General features: G+C 44.4%; 1 protein-coding gene and 1 non-coding gene across 2 annotated transcripts in view; one reads left to right on the top strand and one right to left on the bottom strand.

The window, feature by feature from the left end:
- Nucleotides 1-8,915: 8,915 nt before the first annotated feature.
- TRNAR-UCU (transfer RNA arginine (anticodon UCU)) lies at nt 8,916-8,988 on the top strand. The gene has a single exon. It is a non-coding gene; the product is annotated as a tRNA-Arg (tRNA).
- Nucleotides 8,989-18,961: 9,973 nt separating this feature from the next.
- LOC142817910 (CCR4-NOT transcription complex subunit 11-like) overlaps nt 18,962-25,271 on the bottom strand; it is a 57,830-nt gene continuing 51,520 nt past the window's right edge. The window contains exons 12-13 of the mRNA XM_075895861.1: nt 24,445-24,600; nt 18,962-19,246 (exon numbers count right to left, since the gene is read on the bottom strand). Of these exons, the coding sequence (XP_075751976.1) occupies nt 19,109-19,246; nt 24,445-24,600 (294 nt within the window). The 3' untranslated portion in view covers nt 18,962-19,108. The remainder of the gene's footprint in view (nt 19,247-24,444; nt 24,601-25,271) is intronic.

The following is a 25,271-nucleotide window of genomic DNA, read 5'->3' as shown; positions in this document are numbered from 1 at the left end:
AAAAAGAAAAATAGAGATAGAGAGAAAGGAATCAGACAATCAAAAGATATAGAAAGAGAGCAAGTCAGAAATAAAAAAGTTAATGGAACGAGAAAATAATTGAGACAAAGAGAGGCACAAAGAGGAAGCGAAAAATAGAGAGAGAGGGGGAAGAAAATAAAACAAAAAAATCCACGCATCTCCACGGAATGAATCATGAAAGGTGGGCGAATCACCGTGGATTGTTTTTATCGTAAATGGCCCATGACATTGCCCACTCGCGCATGTGTGTACAACATACACAATGCGCCTTTGCCGTTGAGGCGCCGCTTGCAGCGCCCTCAACTCCATGGCGTACCAGCTAGTGGTGGGCATTGCAATTTAATCGCTGCTCCCCCAACTCCCACCTCCGCAATAACTTGACATCTGCGTGTCATTCACCCCGTAAATATGCTGTGATTTTTAAAAAGAAGGCTTTATGAATGCATGAATGAATTTCATACTGCAGGCACAGTATACCTGATAAATGTTCGTTCATACGACCGCAGGCAATAATAAAAAAAGAAAAAAATGAAAAAATAATAAAAAACAAAAAATATGTAGAAAATGCAGCTATAAGCTGGACACGGCCCAATAGGTAACAATGCCACAAGCCATTTATTGGCACCCACTTTTACACCACTACAACATGTTGCATGCCTCTTAGCAGTGTTACGCTAGCAGTGTTCCCACACTTTGCAACCCACGTTTTTTTTCTTCTCTTGACTGCGTGCATGGAATTCGCTCTTGATTGAAAGAGTTGGCCTATACTGCGAACGGACGCGTGACACTTATCTATGTCGGTCTTCTGAGAAGCCATATCTAGACCCCACGCTTGTTTCTCATAATAAGTATGAACAATAAGATAACAATAATTTGCACGTGCTCGCTCTATTATGTTCACGCATTGTTTCGCTTTACAGGGAATGACGGAGAAACCCAACAGACAGCCCCCATGTCCTTCGAGCCAGCCAGTGTGGTTAATAGTACGCAAAAGCTAACATCTCAGCTGCAGCTTTGCATTCATCAGCGTGATAACCACAGATGGGCCTGCTGTTTATGCTCGTCGAAAAGTACAGCTTCAAGCAAAATGCCCAAAGGCTCTGCGAACAGGTGGCCGCCGAGAACGTTTTGTGGTTGATGTAAGGCGTTATCAAAGTGTGAGAGTCAGTGACACGACAACGATGAAGCTATCTGATGAAATATATCAATGTACACGAGGCTGGCGAACAGCGGGAGGATGGCCTGAGCCACTCCTGCAGTCCGACCCAGACAACTAGCTGAGGAAACAGATGGCCTTCTCACGGGCAGCACAGTGGGAGACGGTGCTGCCATCGACGAGTCTTCTATCGGTGGTACAATGGTGATGTTGGCGGGGAGAAACATTTTGTCTTTCATACGCTCCAAGAGCGGCGACGCCGGCAGATCGAAGCAGCTTCCCGCCCTGGGGCTGGTTCCCTCTGGACAGCGGCAGTGTCCTGCCCGACACACGGCATGGACACCTTCACACTCCTTCTGGTCGGAGCACTCGGCGCCCAGGCCACTGTGAGGCACGCATGACTGGTTGTCCCGGTTGCGCCTGTAGTTGTCCAAGCATGCGCATCGGCCCTTGGCACTGCACACGCTGTTCTGCACAGCGTAGGAGCATTGCTCGTCGTAGTGGCAGGGCCAGCCGATGTAGCCGAAAGAGCGGCACGTCGTATGCCGGGAGTTCAAGGGCACCGGGAGGAAGTCCTTGCACTCGCACTTTCCGAATGTGCAGAGCGCGTTCCGCGCTTCGCAGTCACCGCTGTCGATGCAGGTGTTGTTGAACAAGCCAGCCACTTCTATGGAAGCGCGAGCGTCTGAGTCGTCGATGTTAGCGACGCACTCGAAGCTGTAGTTTCCGGTAGTCGTGGGCAGAACCTCGAGCTTCTGGAGCTTCAGCCGCGATATGATTACCTTGAGACCACCGTCGCGTTTCGAGAAGGCCGTCTCGGTGCTGACGAACTCTTCAGGCGGCCGGCCATTCACGCGCCACGTGACGCTGGCAGCCGTTCTGTATCCTGCCAAGCAATACAACTCCACGGAGCTGTTGTCCATGGGCGTCTTGTAGACGGCTGCCCGCTTGTACACGGCCTCTATGTCTAGTACCTCGAAGTTTGTCGTCGAACCACCGCTGACAAGGTGAACTTCGAGGTCCTTGAATGTGCCGAAGCGCTTGCGGAGAAAGCCGTCTGATAGACTGAGGTGAGAGTTGCGGGACCTCCTGGCAAGTTCAGGAAACGCGTATGCTTGTTCTACCACACTTCGTGGGCTGGCCGCGTGCAGTGGGGATTCCTGACGCCGCCGAGGTTCTTGGTGCCTGATGCGGTCTTGGCGGGTCTTTTTCGTTTGAGCCAGCGCGCGCTTTCTGGGGGTAGTGAATACAAAGCCCTTGGTTGCCAACTTCTGGATTAGTCGGTTCTTATCTACCTTGCGAAGCCTAACGAATAGCTTCCGGTGGCGGGTTGGGTAGAAGGCAAGCGAGAACGCTGTCGTATGGGCTGTCGTACTTTTCGTCATCGGTAAGCTTGTAGGGGTGGTGGCCCTGTGTGTCCTAGTCGTGGTTGTGGTTGCACTCGGCAGTTTGTAGAAAAGCTTCCTCGTGAAGCGGCGCAGACCAACGCGCCTCTTTCGTGGCACGAGGCTACCCGGATGGACTCGCATGCGACTGATGTCTGCCGTCCTAGACTTGCCCGTGGCGTTAGAGAAGACCTCTCGTACAGCCTGACCAGATAGTGCAATGTGACTGTCCAACATACTGCTGCTGTCATCGTGCAGATCTCGGAATCTGTTCGCGCGCTGTAGAATACTGCGAAACAAGTCGGCAGGCTCCGGAGGCGGTGGCAGCGCGGCTTCCACCTCCTGCGGCCTACCGAGACCGTAGAATCGTGGCCATTGTTTCTTTAAATCACTCTCTTTCTCGTTCAATCGCTGTTCGTCGTGCCTAAAGCGATCTTCGAAGGCAGGGGGCGGCTGTCGCTTCCGGTACTCCTCTTCCCAGGCACTTTGGAAGCTGCGAGGGTAGACGCTAGCCGAGCTTGCCGCGGTCGCGACACACATAAGCAGCTGGAGCAAACGCAGCGCAGCAAGCATGGCTGTGGCAGCGTGGATGCAGAGACGGGGGGACCGGCTGCTCACCAGGTCCTAGAATTGCGTGTCTTCAAGAATGCCTCGACGTCACGACGCGGACGCCGCGGCAGCGACGTCGCAGCGCCCTCGTCGCTGCCCGATCATGGCAGCGCCATGCAGACACAGGTTGGAGCAGCACTACCTCGTGCTTTCGAAACAAATTTTCTTTCTTCTCGTCTTCTGCGCGCTATGTGGTATTGGTGCAACGCTTCAGTATTTCGACATATCAGCCTATTATGTACAGGTTACTTGCATTTATTTACGACCTTTTTTAGAGCCTGCAAGAGGCTCGGAGTATAGGTTCCTGATTTTCCATCGACTACAAATTATGGCTATGGTCCACTTGATGGCACGCAAGCAATCCATAACAGTTTTACAGTACCAGTGCACTTTTTGATCAATGTTTTTGTGTTCATCATGGACTAACTCACTGTAAGGCAAACAAAGCAGCAGTTTTCGAGCATTTAACAGCGACATTTCTGAAAGTGATACTTCATGTGCGTGAACCGTCGAGAAATGGGTGGTACATGTAGTACCAACGTGCGTGGCTTCCGCAAAACTGATCATGGGCGTTGGAGTCTGTGATGGAGGCAGTGAGACCATGGAAGTGCAATGTTTTAGCTCTTCATCACCCTACCCAGGCGCAGCTTACTGACGAGAAATGTATTTTTCCTTTTTCTCGAGCTGAATGACGTATATTACTTCAATATAGTTAATCACTCTGTTCCCAGCGCCATGATAAAGGCGCCCTTGTAGGGGAATGCCAGCGTTGGCAGAATTTATCAGCTGAGAGATCTTCGTGTGCAGTTATATCGCCACAAAAATCTGTATTGTGTACATATATTCATGAACATTTCCATCCTGGTGTGACCACCAGCATTTTCAAAGACATCGTTTCTTGCTTGCTTGTGCCTCTGTGCTGTTACCCGCTACGGGGGTTCGACCAAGAAGTCGCAGGGTAATCTAAGTGAAATAATTGAGGTTTAGACAGGGGATAGAAAAGTGATGTATTTTGAACACGAAGGTGTTTTACGCTGGAGTCTGCTACTGCTACACTGACGTATTATGATCGCGGATATGTCGCTTTAAAGTATACACTTACAGACGATCGAAAAAAAAAACTTAACAGAAATTGCAGCCCTGGGAGTCAGTTCTATCACCTCTCGCTCAACGCGCTGCGCGAAATGACTAAGCCACATAAAACACATTCTCTGGCATACTTCCGGCGATTTATTAAATGCGAAGCATTTCTTAGCAAACTTCGGCGACATTGAGCGTATCTATCTATCTATCTATCTATCTATCTATCTATCTATCTATCTATCTATCTATCTATCTATCTATCTATCTATCTATCTATCTATCTATCTATCTATCTATCTGTCTATCTATCTATCTATCTATCTATCTATCTATCTATCTATCTGTCTATCTATCTATCTATCTATCTATCTATCTATCTATCTGTCTATCTGTCTGTCTGTCTGTCTGTCTGTCTGTCTGTCTGTCTGTCTGTCTGTCTGTCTGTCTGTCTGTCTGTCTGTCTGTCTGTCTGTCTGTCTGTCTGTCTGTCTGTCTGTCTGTCTGTCTGTCTGTCTGTCTGTCTAATCTAGCCGCCTACGTCTTTTAGCTCTCCTGACCGTTTCGATAATGGTATCAACACCAAAATTGGTGTGGCATAGCATCATTGCATGACAAGCGTAACCGATTACATGAAAATCATGACATGCATGTCATGAATGTCATGATTGACATGTCGTGGTCTTGCTGCCCTTGCGGCGGTTTCGTTCACATGGCATATTGCAAAACTGGTATGGTATGACATGACTGCATGGCGAGCATAAGTGATACACCCTACCGTGGAAATCATGACATGCATGTCATGTAAGTCATGACTACAAGTTAAGCTCATAGCGTGGTGGCGGCCGTTTCGTTATATAGCTCCACATTCACAGAATTTTGTGTCACGTCATGTGAACAGATGACAAAGGTAAATTACATAACGTTTCTCACAAAAATAGTTTCTCACAAAGTTTGTGGGAAACTTTATGGTAAATGACAAGCTCAAACATGACAATCATGACATGGGAGTCATGTACGGCATAATTTACGTCCGCCTCGTATAACGTTGTGCTGATTTTAAAGTCACATATCAACCTTCCTCCTTCGTGCTTCGCATATCATTGATTTTCACTGTACGTGGGATCTGCGAACTTGTCGCAAACACGATTTGCCGTTGGCGATACTCCGAGATCGAGGCTTCAGCATGTTTTCGTCATCAATAGTGAGATGGCGTGAAAGGTTTGCAGAGCACGCTTCAAAGTTCGCTGCCCCGTGCGACGTATGCGCACGCGCCTATGTCGTAATGGCAGGACTTGGTATGTCTTGTGCTCTCACCGTAAGTAAGATATAGAGGTCGAAAATCGCTTCGGACACTGCAGCATCCGCCTTTCGAAAGGAGCGTGCCACCCACATGGTAAGTTACGAATGCTACAGTTATTGGTTCCCGTTCATCCTGTGTATAAACCAGAGCACGCCTATCTCGCATTCAGGCGGCTGGACTTCTGGCGGCATACTCTCGCACCCCAGACGCCATTTTATTCTGAACTGCCAAGTGTGCGTCTATCGCACGAGGTTAACGTACAAGCGGAACGTCTGCTTCAACATTTAAGAAAGCGCTCATTCACGCTGCCCCTTTCTCAAGAAGTCGTCTGAGCACCACTGCGCCGTCTTTGGATACAACAGTCAGGGCCAGAGGAAAATATTTCTGAGCACTGTCTGTGAATATCACAGTCTTAGCGGTGCGGTCTTTGATGATTGCGCAGAACTCAATTCACAACGAAATACGTCGAGCTCTACCAACAGTGGATATTTGAAAAGAATAGGAAAAATAACAAACTCAGTAACTTGAAGTATGCAACAGCGTCTATGCAAGTTTGACGGCAGGTATTTCAACGTTCAGCCACAATTTGCCTCTACTTTGCCTGTGGTATGCAGCACCAAATCACTTCCATGCTTTTGAGCAGGCCGCATGCTAACAATGAGATATTACGACTCACCCATCATAATAAATTGCGCCCATCGAGCACAAATATGACGGCATTCTATTGCGATACAAAGAAGCGTGAAGTGCGGAAAGCGTGGCTGTCTGTTCGGTCAAACCGCGACACGCTTGCACTGTCGCAAAGCAAATCTCTGCTTTTAGCCTATGTCACCGAGCACTCAAAGATCATGCTTTGGCTAAGATATTCGCATTGGGTGTGTGTTCCGATAACTGGTTAATGATAAGCCCATTAGGTGCATTAGCACAAGCTGGAGCCGTATTCGCTACTATGACGACGGCTAAAAGCACAAATTCCCCGTAGCGACATTCAAGGCATGTCACAGTTCAACTGAGTCACAAGTCACGCTGTTCTAGTTTCTCCCCACCGCTATAGCATACGTACGTACCTCATGAAGGTGCCTCTGCAGATTGCGATGCACATGGTGACGACGTTCCGGACTGTCGAGGAAGGTCTTTTTGACGTTTCACAAGAAAAGAAAAAAAGCGCACAATTCAAGGAGAGAAAAATCGTGAAGCACGCTTGCCGCCGTACTGGGTGGAAAGTGTCACGGTGAATATAGATTTACCAACGCAAAATAAAGACAGAACATTCAGGAAGGAAACACACACACACAAACAGCGCTGAACTCGCAACTCATTCATTACTTTAAACGTCGGCCTTTTTGAAAGCACACGTTGAAAGAACAGGAACAAAACAGGAGAAAAAACGAAGCGATACACCACGTGACAATTGCGTGTAAGCAGGCCCTCTATTTGCCCCGCCGCGGTGGTCTAGTGGCTAAGGTACTCGGCTGCTGACCCGCAGGTCACGGGTTCACATCCCGGCTGCAGCGGCTGCATTTCCGATGGAGGCGGAAATGTTGTAGGCCCGTTTGCTCAGATTTAGGTGCACGTTAAAGAACCCCAGGTGGTCGAAATTTCCGGAGCCCTCCACTACGGCGTCTCTCATAATCATATGGTGGTTTTGGGACGTTAAACCCCACATATCAATCAATCAGGCCCTCTATTATCCCTCTCAAGAAAGGAAATAAGCTACCTACGGCGCATGCATTTTCAATAGTTTTAATATTTCGTTCCAGTGTTTAACGTTTTAGATATTTTCTATCTTTCGTGTGTGGCTGCTTATAGGCCTCTGGCTTAACGTGTTTGCCCAGGTTGGTTTTAGGATCAAGTATATATATATATTTTTCATTTCTTTCATATCAGGGCCGTACACTGTGGCGTAAGAATTTTAAATGGCGCGGTTACCTTCGGTTGTTAGTCCTTTCGGCAGGCAGTTGACACGTGATGTTCACCGCTTCTTTTTCGCCGTGTTTTCTTTCTGTTGTTCCTACGTGTGCCTACAAAAAAGTATCTGCGTTCGAAACAATAAATCAGTTGTGAGTTTAGAGCAATGTGTGTTTCCTTCCAGAAAGTTCTGCATTTTATTTCTTTCTTGCGTTGGTAAATATATCTTAATCATGAACCAGCTCGCCCAAGAAGCAGTTTCAGAGAAAGTTTAGCGTTTGATTTTGGCAGTTGAGGCATTCATGTTGTTGCGCCGCCGCGCTTGAGATAGATAAGGGGCAACACGCTGCCTAAATATGGCAGCACACACTGAACTCCGTGTTCTATCGAGATAACTCATGCTCCTTTGCGTGTTCGTGAAAGGGAACATGAATTATCGATAATCAATAAAGAGAATGCCCATTCGCCTGCGCATGTGCAGCAGTTACAGGAGCTTAAGATTGGGTACAAGCCATGAGAGCACTGCCCGGGAACTCGAAGCACTTTATATATCTTGAGAAGAAGGAACGTGTGTGTTAGCCAAACGTCAGTTTCTTTTTGGGTTGTGGAACAAGGTTCTTGCGTGGCATATGTTTGACAGCGAAAGCTGTATGAGATCATATAAGGGTCGCGTTCGCAGTAGATGTTCGCCGCCGCCAGTGCTTGTAACTACAATAGCTCGAAATGTTAATAATAAAAAACTAAGTATATAAGAAGCACCAAGGACACAATGGCGTTCGAACCCTGGTCTGCTGCGCGTCAGCTTTACCACATAGCTACGCCGGTGCTTGATCCTGATGCACTGATTTTGGTCGTCTCGATCCCGATCAGGCCTGATCGCAATTAAAAGTAGTAACCATGTAGCAGCAGCAGCCGGTCCGGATCAAGCCTAATCCGAATCGGCCCTTGTCGCGATTGATCGAAGTGTTCGTGCCGGGTTTTAGGTGATCGTCGGATTGCGCACACATCGCGCTCACCTCTGACAGACACGTACCATGCTCTCAATCACTCTTTTAAGGGAGTGATAATAGGTCATTCGTAAAAAATGACAAAAACCAATTTACTAATACTTTAGCGTGGCAGCTCCGTCATCTTGACTGCGATATAGAACACCACGTAAGAAGGTGTATATAGTTCCAAACTTCCTTGGTCTCCTCCAGCGCTATTTTGGCTTAGCACGAACGCTCGCCGATTAGCGCCGAAGGTGTGTTTGCTAAACTCTATGGTAACAAACGTCACAGCGAGGTCGACCTACAGTAAGCATGATCGCTGCAGCAAAATGCACGGACTGTCGCCCACACCCGACAGTACTTAAGTCAGCAAAGTGTGCTTCAGCTCACTGCAGGCAGTGTCGCAAATAACAAGTTCATTGAACGAAATTCGCATCAACTAGAAATTTCTCACGGTCGACCTCATCTCTGTAGCGCAGTGGATAGCGCGTTCGACTTCTAATCCAAAGGTCCCGGGTTCGAATCCCGGCAGGGATGCTTGGCGCCCCCCAAAAAAGGGCCCCATATTTTTTCGTCACTATACCGGTGAACCCGTTTTCTCTGCCTTGTTTGTTCCGGTCTACTTAAGGGGCGAAGCTCATGATGCCGTGGGTCGTGCAACCCCGATGTGTGTATAGTAGTAGGTAGCCACCTCCCGTTTAGTCCTTGAAATGTCTGTCGGACGGGGGTACTTGTACATGATGAAATCATGCGACATGGTGGTACTTGGAGTGTTAACTAGGTGGACGGACGGACGCTTCGCCACACTCATCATCATTCACTCCGTGGAGGAGGAGGAATAAACTTTATTATAAGAAACCAGCAGGTTCAGGCGGCCGGGCCTAGGCCTCCCATGAGGGGACGTCAAGGGCTTGTCTCGACGCCCCCTCACAGGCGTGCTGGGTCGCCCAGGTTTGGTCGTCAAGAGCGGGGCTCCGCAGAGCCTCATGGAGCTTCGACGAAAGGGTCGTAGCGTTAGTGTGCCTGTACTGGGCCGGGCACTGCCACAGCCTGTGCTTAAGCGTAGCCGGGTGAGTGCCGCAGCACCGGCAGTGGGAGGCTGTGTACACGTCCGTGGATATGAGGTGAAAGCGGGCAGGTGAGGGATACGTGTTTGTTTGAAGTAGACGCAAAGTGGTGGCCTGTGCCCGGTTGAGCTTGGGGTGAGGTGGGAGAAAGGCTCGGCGTCTGAGGTAAAAGTTCTTAACCAGATCATTGTAGGTAGTCAGGTTGTCCATGGTGTCCATCTCGTCTCTAGTAGCTCCAGCGCGGCTGTCAAGGCCTCGCGCAAGAGAGTGCGTGACCTCGTTGAGGTTGGGGAGGCGTGGGTGGACTGGGCCCGCGTGAGCGGGGATCCTTGTCAGGGTGAACATGTTTTTTTTGTTTTTGTTTTTTGGATTGTGGTGCCTGGCAGAGGATGCGAAGCGCTTAAGGCGAAATGCGGCCTTTGCTGTAGTTAGTGACGGCTGAGCAAGAGTCGCATACGAGAGTCCGTGGATATGCTGTGATTTTTTTGTGCTCGAGTCCACCCTCTAACAGCATCTGACAAATATATTTAGAAGCTGGTTGACGTATGTTTTGGAAGATCAGTAGTAAAAACGCCTCTCTCACTTTCTACCAACCACCCCCCCCCCCTCCGCCCCTTTTTTAACGTGCTCCTTCATCACAAAAAAATAAATAGAAAACACAGCCGCATTTATTTATTATAATCGGGTTTTGTGAATTTATAGTGATTACTTTTACTATTACTGCGAATCTAACAACCAGGAATGGACAGTTTGCAAAAAGCTACTGCGCATGCTCAAGGATGGCTGGATGGATGGATTGATGTGGCTGTACCCTTTAGATCGGGTGGCGGCTAACGACACCCAGCCGTAATACTTAGTGCACCACCAACTAGGTTTATCTTTTTTTCCTTCAAGTAGTGCAGTATAGTACTGGTACTTTGCAGTGAATGGTTTAATTTTCACTCGTGCCTTGACTTTAGCCACCAATCAGATAACCTCCTTCCAGTTAATTCTACCCACTTAAAGTCTATTTTGCCCTCCCTGTCTCTAAACCCCAGTGCTTTGAAAAACTCTGCGTCACCATCCTGAACTACAGGGTGAAGCCCTTTACAGAACATTATCAAGTGTTCGGCAGTTTCTTCTTCCTCTCCACACGCACTGCATACCGTGTCTACCCCTCCGTATTTGGCCCGATATGTCTTGGTTCGCAATACTCCTGTCCTGGCCTCAAGCAGTAGAGAACTACCCCGAGTGTTATCATAGATCCTTTCCTTGGCGATTTCCTGCTTAAAAGTTCGATAGATCTCAAGAGCGGACTTCTTAATCATGCCAATTCTCCACATGCCAGTCTCCATTTCCTTTACCTTTTTTTTAACTGATAGTTCTTTTTGGTTTGGCCCCCTGCTATTTTCTAAGTATTTACCCGTCAATTTTCTGGTTCGCTTCCTCCATTTTGTATCGACATTCTTCGTGTATAAGTAGCTGAAAACCTTCCTAGCCCAACGCTCGATCCTCCCCCATTTCTCTCAATCGCTTCTCAAATTTTTTCTTGCTGCTAGCTTCCCTGCCCTCAAATTATGTTCATCCCATATCACCTTGTACTCCCTGATTTGGTGTATTCTCGTGAGCTCCTCAAGCAAGCCCACCTATTCCACGTTGCTTAATTTCTAATCTTGCTTGAACTTCTGATCTCATGCACAAGACCGCATTGCCGAACGTCAAATTCGGAACCATGACCCCTTTCCACATTCCTCTCACATCATACCTATTGTAATTCCACAGTGCCCTATTTTTCATCACTGCTGCATTCCTGTTACCTTTAGTGGTTACGTATATTTCGTGATCCCTTAGGTACTCAGTCCCATTGCTCATCCATATGCCCAGATATTTGTACTTATCTGTTATCTCTAGCGTGACCTCCTGTATCCTAAGCTCACCACCTTCATTATCATTAAAAATCATGACTGCTGATTTTTCCTTACTGAATCTGAAACCTAACCTATCTCCCTCATTACCCCAGATGTCCATCAATCTTTGCAAATCTTCCTTGTTGTCGGCCATTAGCACTATATCATCTGCGTACATCAATGATGGTAGTGCCTGTTCAATCAGTTTTCCTTGTTTTTCAAGCATGCCTCTCGCAAGCGCCCTTTAAGCAGTTGAAAAAGTAGCAGATGACTCCACCCCATCTTTGGCATTTCGGTACCCTGAGGCATACCATGAGGTCGTTGCTCTTGCAGTTTTGCACGGACACCATGCCTGCACACTTCGTCGCATACGGATGCACAAGCTATCAAGGCAAGGGCAACGTCAGACTTTTTCGTATTCTGTCCGAAAAGCGGCACCCTCCACAAAGAGAAAACAGCGCTAAAGAAAAAAAAAACACTGGGACAAGTGAAAGAAGCACCCAGATTAGTGCCCCTTTTTCATCTCCCCATTGTGCTGTTTTCTACCGTATACCTGACTAGCACAGCTCAACCAGGCTCCAAACCACTTCTACACAATATTGATAAAGGAGATATATGCTGCAATCATTTTTGCAGGAACAATACACTTGCACGGCACATCAATACAGGACTCCTGTTCATTGGCGATCTTGTCGGCTACGCTCACCAGCAGACCAGCAACATGCTGACAAGATGAGAATGCAGATATGAAAAATTGATATATATTACAGATCTAAATATCAGAAGACTCAACATTACAAGAGAAGGCTTATACAGAGAGTTGGGCTAAGGTCAAACAAGTAGTACACAAAGCAGTGCACATGAATTTACATTGCAGGAGTAGTAAGATAACCTTTAACATTGCAAAGAATGCACGACATAGTATTACTGCCAGTGGCTAGCAAAAAAATTAACATGTATTTTGGTGTCTTTTCGTTATTGTGCCTACAAAAAATAAGTTTTCACTATCAACGAGATCCTAAGCAACCTTACTGTAAGGGAGCTACTAGTTCACAGTACTTATAAGTAAAAAATATACGCATTTTTATGGGAGGAAGGGGAATATATGCTACTCTAAAGCAAGAGCATAGGAAGGTGTCACTGGTCCCTTTAATTAGGGCGGAAATCACAGGTATAATTCGAAGGGCTGACATATCGTCCCCCTGTGTTGCACTACGGAAGCACGGACAATTTAGTATTGGTTCCTTTGGTACGCCAGCGAACACCGGCTGTGGCGCAAACAACGAGGCAGAGCAAAAAGTTGATAGGAAAGCAAAAAAGTATTCTCAAATATGGCAGAAAAACACACACAAACATGCAATCTCAGCAATAATTCAATACAATATGTCACAAATCACAAAATACTGAAAAGGACGGGCTACACAACACAACAAGATACACTCAAAACAATGGGCACAAACAACAGGCGCTACAATGCAATCTGATGCATCGGCTGAGTAAGGCACCGATAGATTGAAATATTCGTCAAATGTATTCAGTCCAAAGTTCTTGAAACAAAGCCTTAATTAATGCTTCTCATCACGGAAACACTCACTTAAAGTACAGCGCCAATTGTCATCCCGCTGCGCTCGAAGTTTCTCTTCCAGGAAACTCTCGCGTCGTCCAATGTCTGCACTTCAATAACAAAACTTCTTCATCAGTAACACGTTGGCCATTCACGTGCTGCGACTGCAGAATACGTCTTCGCCCGCAGGCGGTAGACACACACTCTTCTCCTATTTGAAAGAGAATTGCTTTCACCTGCAGGAGGAAAACACACTTCGCCTCGATCTGCTGATGCGACTCTCTCCTCTGCTTGCTTATATGAACTAGCCGCTGCGTTCCCGAAATTTCTAGGCGTTTCGTGGGTGCACCGCACAGTCAAGGCTGTTGAAAGAGCGGGGCCTCTCACGTAACGGGACGTAACTCTGCATCACCACGCCACTTTCCTTTGAGATGTTTGTAAAGTTCGCTCGGCAATACATGCGAAGAGGTTAATCGGGGTGGCGGTGTCTTCGAGGGAGAGAAGAGCCATGCGCACGGCTTACTTTGAGGCTTATTTCTTCTTTGCACCAGCTTTTGTCACGTCTTGAGCAGCGCCTCGATTCCACAAAGTGGTTAGAATTTGGAGGCGCATGCTTTATTGAGCGCTCGTTTGTGACAGAAGGACCAGTTCACGGTGTCTTCGTGTAACAGGATTGCACAAGCGAGACAAAATCTGCTCTTACGCATTTATTCATACATTAGCGTGGCTACACGGAGCTGTGTCCAGGATCCACCGCTTTGTCGAGGCGGATGCCAAATGTGCATTCCGGACAAAGCACACATCAAGCATGCAGAAATATTTCACATGACCTGAGGGGCACCTCGCCGACGCCTGGGTCAGGCACAGCAGACAGATTTGGCTTTTTTCCACCTTTATCGCATGGACACATTTCATATTTAACTTGTGCTTTGCATATCTGTTGCGTGACTAAAGCGTCATTACGTGTCTCAGTAGTCTACAAAAGTATATATTAGACCAAGGCCCAATAGAACAAGCACCTGTACTTTTAGGCGTTCTCAGTATGGAAATATTACCGCACCATAAGTGTTCTACTATTGCATACTGAGTCTGCTAGTAATTGAAAAGTGAACACGACCTACTCGCTATACGAACTCGGCCCTCTAATATGTATGAACTTGGCCCTCTACTCAGATAACTGTTTTTGATTGTCTGAAAAATATTTCTTGGCTCTCAACCCATGTGCAGTGCGCTCCCGCAATGTCTCCGCTCGCTTTACCCCCTCCCACTTGACAGGTAAGCATCCGTGAAGGGTGTTCCATACTCACTGCCTTGGCTGCAAATGACACTAGGTAGCAGTTCCGGGCATATAGGGACCATAAATACCCAACAAAATATGAATGAGTGTGTGCCCTCTATTGTAGCTCAATTGATCAAGCAACTGAAGCGCAGTTGTCAGTTGATATTCTATGGATGGAAAGGGTGCTATTTCATTTACATTAATTCCTTTATAATTATTACACAAATCAAAAACAACAAATAATGTTCCCTATGCTTTCCTTGGCTTAATTGTATGCTGGTTTCATGATAAAGAATACAGCATTCTTCACAACATGGCCAAAATGTCTCATTCTCCCAGGTGTTTCTAGTGGTACTGACCAAAACAATAGACTATGAAATATATGTGTTCAAGAACACAAGCAGCATCCTCTCTGACACTGGTGTGTTCGATGCTGAGTGTATTCAGCATAACATAGAAATGGTATTGAGATTTACATGGGACTTCCAACGTACATATCAGACGTTTTAGGAAAGTTCAGCGTTACGAAACAAGGACCAACAAACACAGTAAATGCCATGGGTGCAGGCCAACAACTGCTCTTTATTGCCGTCACCTATGGATATATATGTGCCACAATCACGCAGTTATGAAAAACAAAAGGTCATGCCAGCATGGCTGGTCAACCAGTAGGGTTGCCACCTTTTCTCAAAGAAAAAAGCGTTTCTTCAATAGAGGGAGGTGGGGGAATGAGCTACCAGGAGATTAAATTAGTGTTTAACAATAGATGCCATGTCATGTCCTTGGCATGCAGTGCTTTTTAATGTAACATTGCTTTCCTTCAGCCAACTAAGCCTGACGTACAAACAAAAATGGCACATTAAGCTGACCTATCTAATACTATAGCTGCTAATAATTACCAATGATTACCAATGATTAGAATGACGCTTCGTTCACTGCTGTGAAAATAAACAGGCCATGACTGCCGGTATGGACTGGCAACTGGCCCGCTGTCACACATGTCCCGTTTATTAGGGAGGCAATCGCCGGGCTAATTCCAAGAGCCGAAGTATCGGCCCCCCGAACCGCACCACGAAAGCGTGGACAATTTAGAAGTGGTCCTTTTTGGCGCGCCAGCGGACGCCGGCTGTGGCCCAAAGAACAAGTCAGAGCCGAGAGTTGATAAACAAACAAATTATATTCTCAATAATGGCAGATCAAAAATAATACACAAAAATGCACACTCCACAATAGTTGCATACAATATGTCACCAATCAAACCAATCAATCAACATACTACACAATACAATCAGCCACACTTGAAACAACGGACACGGACAACAATACGCACTACAATGCAGTCGCATGCATTTGAACAACCAAGACACTTAAAGACTAAAGAGATAGAAAACCTATTCAGTCCAAAGTCCTTGGAACAAAAGTCTGAATGATACTCTTCCGAGAATCACTCACTCAAAGTCCAGCGTTGTTGTCGTTCCGCTGCCCCCCTGAAGTTTCTCTTCCAGGAAACCTCGCGTCTTCAATTGGCCACTCTTCAAACTTCAACTTCTTCGCCGGAACCCGTCGGCTTCACACACGCAGCTGTTGCCACGCGTCTTCGCTCGATAGCGGTAAACACACGCTCTTGCCTGTAGCCCGAGCCTTCACCCCTCAGGTGGAACTCCTCTTCATCTCCTGCTCTGTCACTACAGACAGCACCTTCGCTGACTCCACGGCGGAATCCCTACGCGCTCCGGCGCTAACTTTCCGTCTTCTCCTGCTTTCTCGTCTCGGCCGCTCGATTAAATACCTTCCGCGCCGCCTTCCAGAAATTTCTCGTCATTTCGTCGGCGCGATACGCGGCGAAGGCTGAGGGGAGAGTGAGACGGTTGGAATGCCCTCCCCGGAGGATGATTCAACTCGGTCTGACCCCGCCCCGTTCCTTCTGGAAAAATCGCGGGCTTGCTCGGCCGCCGCTGTGGGGTGAGGAGGTTCATCGCTTCGCCGCTTCCGAGAGGAGAGGCGTCGCGCGCCCGGGGAGCCCTGGATGCTTGTTTTTTCTTTTTTTTCTTTTTGACCTCGCAGCGTTTCTTCCGCCCGTTGTCGCAAGAATTTGGCGGCGCGCTCATTTTTAGCGCTCGTTCTGTGACACCCGCTGTCTAAAAAAACTAACCGAGCCGGTCTAAAGCTGGACAGGTGGCAAGCCTATCAACCACTGGAACAAAGGGTGAAAAAGAATCTGAAATATCTTAAAAGATGCTTCAATGAAAGGGCTAAGGAACATACAAGGTGCATATCATGATTGGTGGTTTTTTGGTCGACCATGCCAGGTGTTCAAGGTGCTCTTCTGATCTTTTTGGTACACTGTTTTTAAAAAAAGGAAGAGATAGAGCATGAGATCGTTGAGGCCTTTTGCATTCATGAAGCAGTTGACAAATGCATGAGTATGCTATCCATTTCCTTATCTTGCTGAGATTATCTAAGAGGACTTATTTGACTTAAATTTTTATCCAACACGTATTCATAATCTTTTTCATGCAAGAGAGTTTTTTGTCAGGTGTGGCTGATCAGTTAAGTAACTTATTTTATTGCAATAGCAATTATATGAACTTTCTCAGCTGGATCTTGCCACCAGTGTAACCACTTTGGTGTGGCATGTAGTAGCACCTTACTGCAATCCTACTGGGATTGTGGCCGTGCAAAATGACCCCTTACTACTCCCAACAGAGACCAAAACTAGTATTCAGTCTTTGTGGGGTGGTATTTTACTCCCTATTTTACTTCCTTGCGGTACAAAACTGACAAACCATTTGTAATCCAAATCTCTCAATTTTCAATAGCTTCCTCCTCTTGTTTCTTTGCTCTTCTTACTCACAGACTTGTTCTCGTTCTCCTCCATTTTTAGGCTGGGGAGAGCGAGCCGGGCATACATTGGCATGTCGTTAAAGAAGGTAGTTGGTGCCCTGACAAAGACATGTCCTTTTGTTGAAATGTTGGCTTCGGTGAAACTCCCTTTTCACCCATTTTGCATTGTTTCAAGCCTGCACCTTCCCAAGAAATGTCTTGTTTAAAAGGCTACTAGGTTGACAATAATATGTTCTTGAATGCAACTTAAAAACGAGGTGTTTTTGAGCAGTCATTTCAAGCTTGCGTTCACTCGGAAGCCTGGTGCCCTTGTGTGACAACTGCAGCTTTCAGCATCATTTGCAAGAGTCCACAGTCGCATAACAGCATTTATTCTCCAAGACACATATATAAAGGCTGTAATTGCTCACAATAAAAAATGCACATATATTTGCCAACTTTGGATAGTATTTAGAAGAGAATATTAGCCAATTCATCGTAAAACTTTTGAGTGATTTCACTTTCTTACTAAAAGATACCAAAATGTAGAAAACTACTCCATAACATACCTAAACTTATTCTGTTAAAGCTACTGTATTGTCAGTGAATGCGTATCTCTGGGGGAATCGTCTTGTCTAAATGTTATGAAGTGGCAACAAAGGAGCCAATTTTCTTGAAAGCGCAACATAAAATTTTTTCATCGCAGAATCCCACCAGTTGTTGGAGGGCTGCTCTGGAGCTATGTAAAAGGAGACAACCCACAGTGCTGAATGTTTTGATTCTGAAAATGAGGGACTGTACTTGGCGTCAACCTATCTTGACACTAATAGCGCGAAGGCTACAAAATGCAAACTTTTGCACATTTGTGTTGCTCCGTAAGTAGTATCGCTTGTGGGCCGATTTTGGTATTGCTTGCTCGCATCGTTAAGGCATTTAGAAAATCATATCCAGTAGAAATGTGAATGGAAGAAACATCTCGACGGTTCAGTGTATGTTTCAGCGTCACATTATTAGTACACTTTTCTTAGAGAGCTAAACAGAGCATCTGCAGCCGCACATTGACCCACTACGTGATTGACACCATGTTTGTTTTTGAAAAACCGGTGTGTTGAGAAGGTGGTGGTGTCTAAGAAATGGAAAGGAAACAAAGGCATATTTGCAAAATGAACAATAAACATTTTTCACCTATCAAGTCCTACAACTGGTTGAGTTTTATAATAAATAAAGCAAAATTTATGTAAGCAAATGAAATAAAAAAATTACCAGAAAATGTAAGTACTTCGTATTCTTTTGGTGCGGCAGCAGACATGCGCTTCAGTGCTATAGTTTTCACAGTGCTGTCGAGAAAAGATGTCACCTAGTATAATACTTAAGAGAAGCAAAAACAGAATAAGGCTAAGCAGAAGCTAGAGCTCGCTTACTAAGATGACCAATACATAAACTCTGTTTCGTGAAATGCTTGAGTTCCACTCTAGCACAACCCACGTGCTAAAAGAAAACAGTACTTCTTGCATGTCATGATCTTGACTACACACACCACAACGCTGCTGACAAGGGGTTGGTGATCGTTATTTTGAAGATGGTTGCCAAGCTAGTAAAGCTTGCCATAAAGTCTCTTAGTTGGTCCACACAAAGCCTAAAGAAAGTGGTACTTCATAAAAACACGAATTTGGCACCCCACAAATCACCCTGCGTAGTTTTTTTCATTTACAATACCTGTTATCGATACTACCTGCTCCAAAAAGCACCATTTGCAAAAGCTTGCAGCATGTTGCACACACACCTATACCTAGCTCTAGCCTACAAACTTGTGCGTCCCATAAGATTTACTCGCACAACTACCAGCAAAAGCTACACTGAGGCACTTGCCCAATAAAATTGACGACGCTGATGCACAAACATAAAAAAGTTTATTTTCGAGAAAAAACCATAAAAGAGAATTCTTCGCAGCATAAAAATCACAACGCTCTTCAGTTACAACTTCTGAACGACGCCGTATTTCACAGAACTGCTCCGCTTGCCATGGTGATCCACAGAGCTATTTCGTACTTGTTTGAGATGGTGATGACGGTCCTTGTTCCGCTGTATCGAGCTGTTTGAGAAGACGAAATAGAGCAGCTGCTTCTCTGATTCGGCTGAACTCGATGCAAAATGCTTGGACTTCAATGAAGAGATCCTACAGAAAAGAAAAAGCGGGTTTCAAACATCCATCATATTTCAGGAGTTGGCAGCGTGCCTGAAATAATGTCAGCATGCTTGCCAAAATCACTAGCGCATATTAAAATGCCCACAATAGAGCACTATTTCACTGTTCATGCACACGGTGAAAAAGCCAGTCTCCATAAACGAAAAAAAAAGGAACCAAAAATTTCTAATTGAAATTAGCTGCCATGTGAATTAATGAGATTTGACAGACAATGATAATCTTTTCGTTCATTTTTTTTTCTTTGCATATGTGGGGTTTAATGTCCTAAAATCACCATATGATTATGAGCGACGCCGTAGTGGAGGGCTCCGGAAATTTTGACCACCTAAAGTTCTTTGCCGGGCACCCAAATTTGAGTACATGAGCCTACAGCATTTTTGCCTCTATCAAAAATGCAGCTGCTGTAGCCAGGATTCGATCCCGCAACCTGCAGGTTAGCAGCCGAGTACTTTAGCCATGAAGACCACCGTGGCGAAGCTCTTTCTTCACATTATCATTACATTTACTTTTAATACAATCCCCTAACTTTCCTTGGCATCATTGTCTATTACTTGCATTCATATTGCGTCTAACAAAAGAAATGTCCTCTAAATTTACACCTCTTTCCTTCTACTATGTAAAATGGAATACCAGTACTGCATTGCTGGAAGCCTAACACTTCTAGCTAGAAATTCTACCAAGGAGACCAAGTGGACTACAAGTGTAGTGGGTTCAATGATATTTTGCTAAATAACAGAACGTTTGACATATCAAGCACAATTTACATGGCCGCATCACTAGAGAAGAAAAATGCTCAACATAACGTTTTCAGTTCATCATCATCATTGATGATGACATTCACAGCGATTCTTTAAAGGTACTGTTTTTTTTTTTTTAGCATGAAATTCAATCACTCAGCTTCACATTGATTCACATACGCATCAGACAATGAAAATAGGCAAAACTTATTCAAAGGTCCATGAGTGCAACATGCAAGCAAATAATGTTCTGTACAAGGCCTCATAATGTCCAAGTTTAAAGAGCCTTAAAGGGCAATACTGTAACATTTAGTTAGGTGCAAAATTCAAAAAAGAAAACTTAAAGTTAAGCATTTGCTTTCAGGTGTAGTAACCAGTATATTTTGCACCAAATAGATATTAGCCTAATTCTGAAAGGACAATTCACCCATCTAAACGGGTTCAACATCTTTCTTGGTCATCCCCTCAATACAAATTTAACGTGGTGGCACTAGAGAGTGCTCATGTTTCCTGGTTCAGCTCCATATTTAAAGAAAACTAGAGCTGTGCAAGTAGCAATATTTTGGGTGTGAAGTGAACTGGAATATTAAAGAATGTGAATCGAACAAAATATTTTTGAACATTTCTGAAATACTTTTCAAATACTTCAAAGAGAAATCAGAGAAAAAAGTTGGAGAGCATTCTTAAGCATATTCTAATAAGAAAGCACTAAGAAAGTGCTTCTTTTGTCAAGCTGATGAAGTGCTGGTGGGGTGGTGTTTCACAGTTGTCTTATCAAGAATGGGGCAATGGGGAGGCCTAAATATATTTATGTACATGATTTGGTGCAACATAAGTGTTGCCGACAACACTTCACACATGAAAGGCAGAGATGCTATTTCCAACAGCTTTAAAGCTTCACCTCCTTTCCTTCATCTGAGCTTTCTTTTTCCCCCCTCATATGCTCATCCAGCTTACTGCCGTATCATTTATTCATTTGTTTAGGAGAATACTGCCAGTCTGAATGCCAGACTTTGGGCAGCAGTAGGCAGTACAATGAACACATTACAAAAAATGTGTAGAAAAAAAAAAGAAATGCGTTGATTCACAGAAAAAGAAAACAGAAAATGCAGTCCACAATTGTTGTGCGATAAAGAGCAATACCAAAAACTGCGCGAAAGTAGTGCTCGGCAGATCTTGCTGTGCATAAAAAAAGAAAAATAAATCAAGTGTACAAGTATAGTCGGTAACAATGCAAAAAGTACATCCGGGCATGTTAGTTGCAAGCATGGCAAATTGGTGAGACAAACATTTTGACTAAGAGTACGATGGGCACAAGAAGAATGGCACTGTAAAGGAAATGGGAGTGTAGCTATCGGAAAGATGGAGCAGGTAATGCACAGAAAAATGATTTCAGGTCATTACTTTCCAGAGCCTCTAGTGACAACTTCTCCCAGTCGTTGATTGAGCGGGAGAAAAAAAGAGTACCTGTATAGGTTAGTGTGACGAAGGAGCTGACCAATTGCTTTAGGGTGGGAGGAGCATGTTTCGTGGCACGAAATTGGTTCAATGTAATTGGTTTTCCAAATTGCTAGCTTATCATTATATATGAAGTAGAAAAACTCCATTCATGGTAACGTCTCCGTTGCAAAGTTTTGAGCTTAGCACTCTCTAAAAGAGCTGATGAAGATGCGTAATGTCGGTAAGCATTAAAAACGAACCGTACAGCCTTTCGCTGTATTGATTCAAGTTTATCTATGTTAACTTGTGTGTGGGTATCCCATACAGACGACACATATTCTAGTAACAGCATTACGTATGTTTTTTATGCAAGAAGCTTAGTCTCTCGGGTTGCTTTAGCTAGTGTTCTTCTTAAGTGACCTAGTTTTCTGAGAGCCTTTTTTTTTTTTTTTTCAATGTAAGCTATATGATCATTCCATTTTAAATCAGACGTGATTACAAGGCCAAGGTTCGTATATTGCAAAACAATAGACAAGGAGTGATTGCCTAGATTGTATTGAAATTTTAAAGCATCTTTTTTTCAGGTTATGGTCATCACAACAGTTTTTTTCGGATTTATGTTCCCTTGCCATTTCGTACACCAGTCCTTAATTTTAGATAAAGAATTGTTTAAAAGAAGCTGGTTGATAGAATCGCTCAATTCTTAATAAAGCACGCAGTCATCTGTGAAAAGCCTTATCTTAACTGGTATATTGTGGACAATATCATTTATAGAAAGCAAAAAGAAAAGAGGTCCCAGAACGGATCCATGAGATACGCCAGATTGAACTGGTGTGGACGGCGAGTTGGTTCCACCGACTGTGGTTCCACCGACTGTGGTTTCATTGACCGCGATGCATTGGTACCTGCAGCTCAAGTATGCTTCGATCCAGGTCAATAAAGAGTCATTTTTCAGAATCTGCTTGAATTTGATTAGTAGTTTACGGTGTGAGATGCGGTCAAACACAATTTCAAAATCTAGAAATAATATATCTATTTGGCTTTGTTTGTCTAGACCAAAGGCAAGGTCATGTACCATTTCAAGCAGTTGAGTAACCGTCGATAAGCCGCTTCGGAAGTCGTGCTGATGACTGTTTATTACGATGTTGCTTTTTTCGATGAACAGAAAAAGGTGCTTAAATAATATATATGTTCAAGAACTTTACCGCAAGCGCATAACAACAATATTAATCTGTATGCGGAAGGTATGTACTAATTTGCCTTTTTTTGGTATGGGAGTTCTTTTTGCGTAACGCCAGTCATGAGGAAGTTCTGCTCGAGAAAGTGATTTCCGAAATATTAGGCTTAGGTACATAGAACTCCATTCTGCGTAGCACACCAGAAAGGCATTGAATATGTTGTCGATCCTACTGAATTTCTTATTGTCTAACTTGAGCTTGAGGAAAAATACATCCTCTTCCTCTATTCTATATTTCCAATCGGTGGCAAATCACCAAAGAAAATTCAGGTTTCGTGCCATTATTATTAGTGAAAACTGAACAGAAGTATTCATTGAGTATGCGTGCTGTTTCTGAGCTGGTAGTCACAGCATTGCTGTCTATGAGAAGAATAGGTGCTGATTTTTTATTTGGCGACCGATACCTCCAAAATTTCGCCGGGGATGAAGAAATAAATTTTTTTAGTTGAACATTTTGATAATGAGCTTTAGCGACAGCAATACAATTTTTAAGCTGCAATCTCAGTGCGCAAATCTAGTTGCTTGTGGATGCTTCGTTGTGCCGTTCCTGTTTTTGTTTTATTTTTTTAAGTCTTCGTCCCAAGCGTACTAACCCTTTGGTTATCCAGGGGTTAGTCTTACGTAATATTTTACGCTTACGTGGTAAAATGTCATCAATGCATTTTGTCACAAGGTTTCTGAAAAAGTTCCACAGCCTACAAATGATTAACTGAGTGCTTATCAGACTCGTAGAGGGATACAAAATGTGTGAATGAGCTGTCTAGTACGCCAAGTACGTCAACATTGCTTGCGTGCGCAAACACAGGAACAAAAGTTTCTGGCTTTATGACCTAGTGGATGCAGCTTAATTGCATATCCAGGCATACAATTTTGTGGTCCGATATACCCTCTAAGATTCGGATAGTCGGATTTTGCTGTAATACCCTGTGGTTCACGAAGAATAGATTGAAGACTGATTGTGTGGTACCTTGGACTCGAGTTGGTGCATGAACAAGTTGTGTTAAATCATGAAACAACACAATATTAAGAATATGTCCAGCTTCAATTGAAAGCGCATAGGGAAAGTCATTGTCCCAGGCAACAAGGAGAACGTTAAAGTCTGCAACAAGCAATAGATTACTGGACTGATTTCAATAAGGTCATAAAAATTTATTAAGCCTTTTGTTGAGTAGAGTATTCACCCAATTCCAAAACACACCTCACTTAAATAACCCAAAAACAAAAACACAGATATGGGGCAGTTTAAACGCCTATACCAAAATCTAATGCACATGTAATTTGAAGGTCTATTTTTCCCCCCCAAAAAGGTCATGCATTATATTAAGGTAAATACAGTACTCTCCCTGAATCTTGATATTGCTTTCTGCAAAGTGATCATCTAAGCAATGGACAGTCAGGGACTGCACTTAAGTAAAAGAGTTGATCAAAATATGGGCCCACACGTCCAATTTTACTTTCATGTTTATCCCAATTAGTCTACTGTGCCATGGAGAAAAAGTACACACAAGAAACAGGCAAATTCATGATAATATATCTGGCATAAGGTCAGTGAATGAAAATTTATGAAGCAGAATGAACATGTCAGCTTTTGGAAGAACGTTTCTTACAAACACATTCATAAAAAAAAAAAAAGGTTGGGAAAAACCATAGCGTGAAAGATGTATACAGCAGAATATAACACTTCAATTATTCTCAAGATAAATTTTCCAGAGTAGCCATCCATAAATACCACCTTTGGAAACAGAGCCACTTACCTGGACATTGATAATCTTGTTTCTAATGAGGGACTGAAGGAACACACAAACCAGTCGCACCAGCCTATTTTGCATGTAGCGATCCTTGATGGTCTCACAAGTCGATATGCAGTTTGAGATATACAGGTGTACAAACTCTGTAGGGAGCTCCACGGCCTGCACAAGCAACAGAGATGCCTTATCACTTTCATACATTGCATTGACCCAAGTTGAAGTACATACACCTAAGCCAAGTCAGTGCAAAATAATAATAGACTATAAAAAAACAAGAATGGAGCTATAAATATGAATGAAGCTAAGATGTTTATTGATGAACCACCGAATGGTATGTGCATAATTAACTGTAAATGTGCATTGACACATCATCCCAGCTCGGAGAGAGGGGGCGACAAAAGGATTCCACGTGTCGTAAAGCACATTGCGAGAAATCTAGCACGGAAGATGGAAGCTATATCAATGCTTCACTTATACAGTCACTCTTCCGAGTTGTGGGGTGTAAACATGAAGCATTATGCTCTCGGAACAAATGGACACAGCAGATGCGGTCGGACCCAACCAAACAACTACAAATTTTTTCAATTACTTTTAAGAACGATACATCGTCAGCCGAATCAATACACCTGTTATGATCAACACACTAAAACAAACTTAAGCAATATTCCACAACTCTCAACAATATAACAAACATAAACAAGGTAGCGCAAAGGCAGCGTCGCCAATGCTCGACCCACAGAGCCCATGGAAGACGACCCGCGGTGCCGACCGCAGCGGAACCACCGCAAAAAACGACCATTCGCGCAAACCGCCACTTCCCATGGAGAACCGCT

Source organism: Rhipicephalus microplus, chromosome 5, assembly GCF_043290135.1.
Source record: "Rhipicephalus microplus isolate Deutch F79 chromosome 5, USDA_Rmic, whole genome shotgun sequence".
Classification (NCBI taxonomy): domain Eukaryota; kingdom Metazoa; phylum Arthropoda; class Arachnida; order Ixodida; family Ixodidae; genus Rhipicephalus; species Rhipicephalus microplus.
This window is presented reverse-complemented; position numbering and strand designations above follow the sequence as displayed.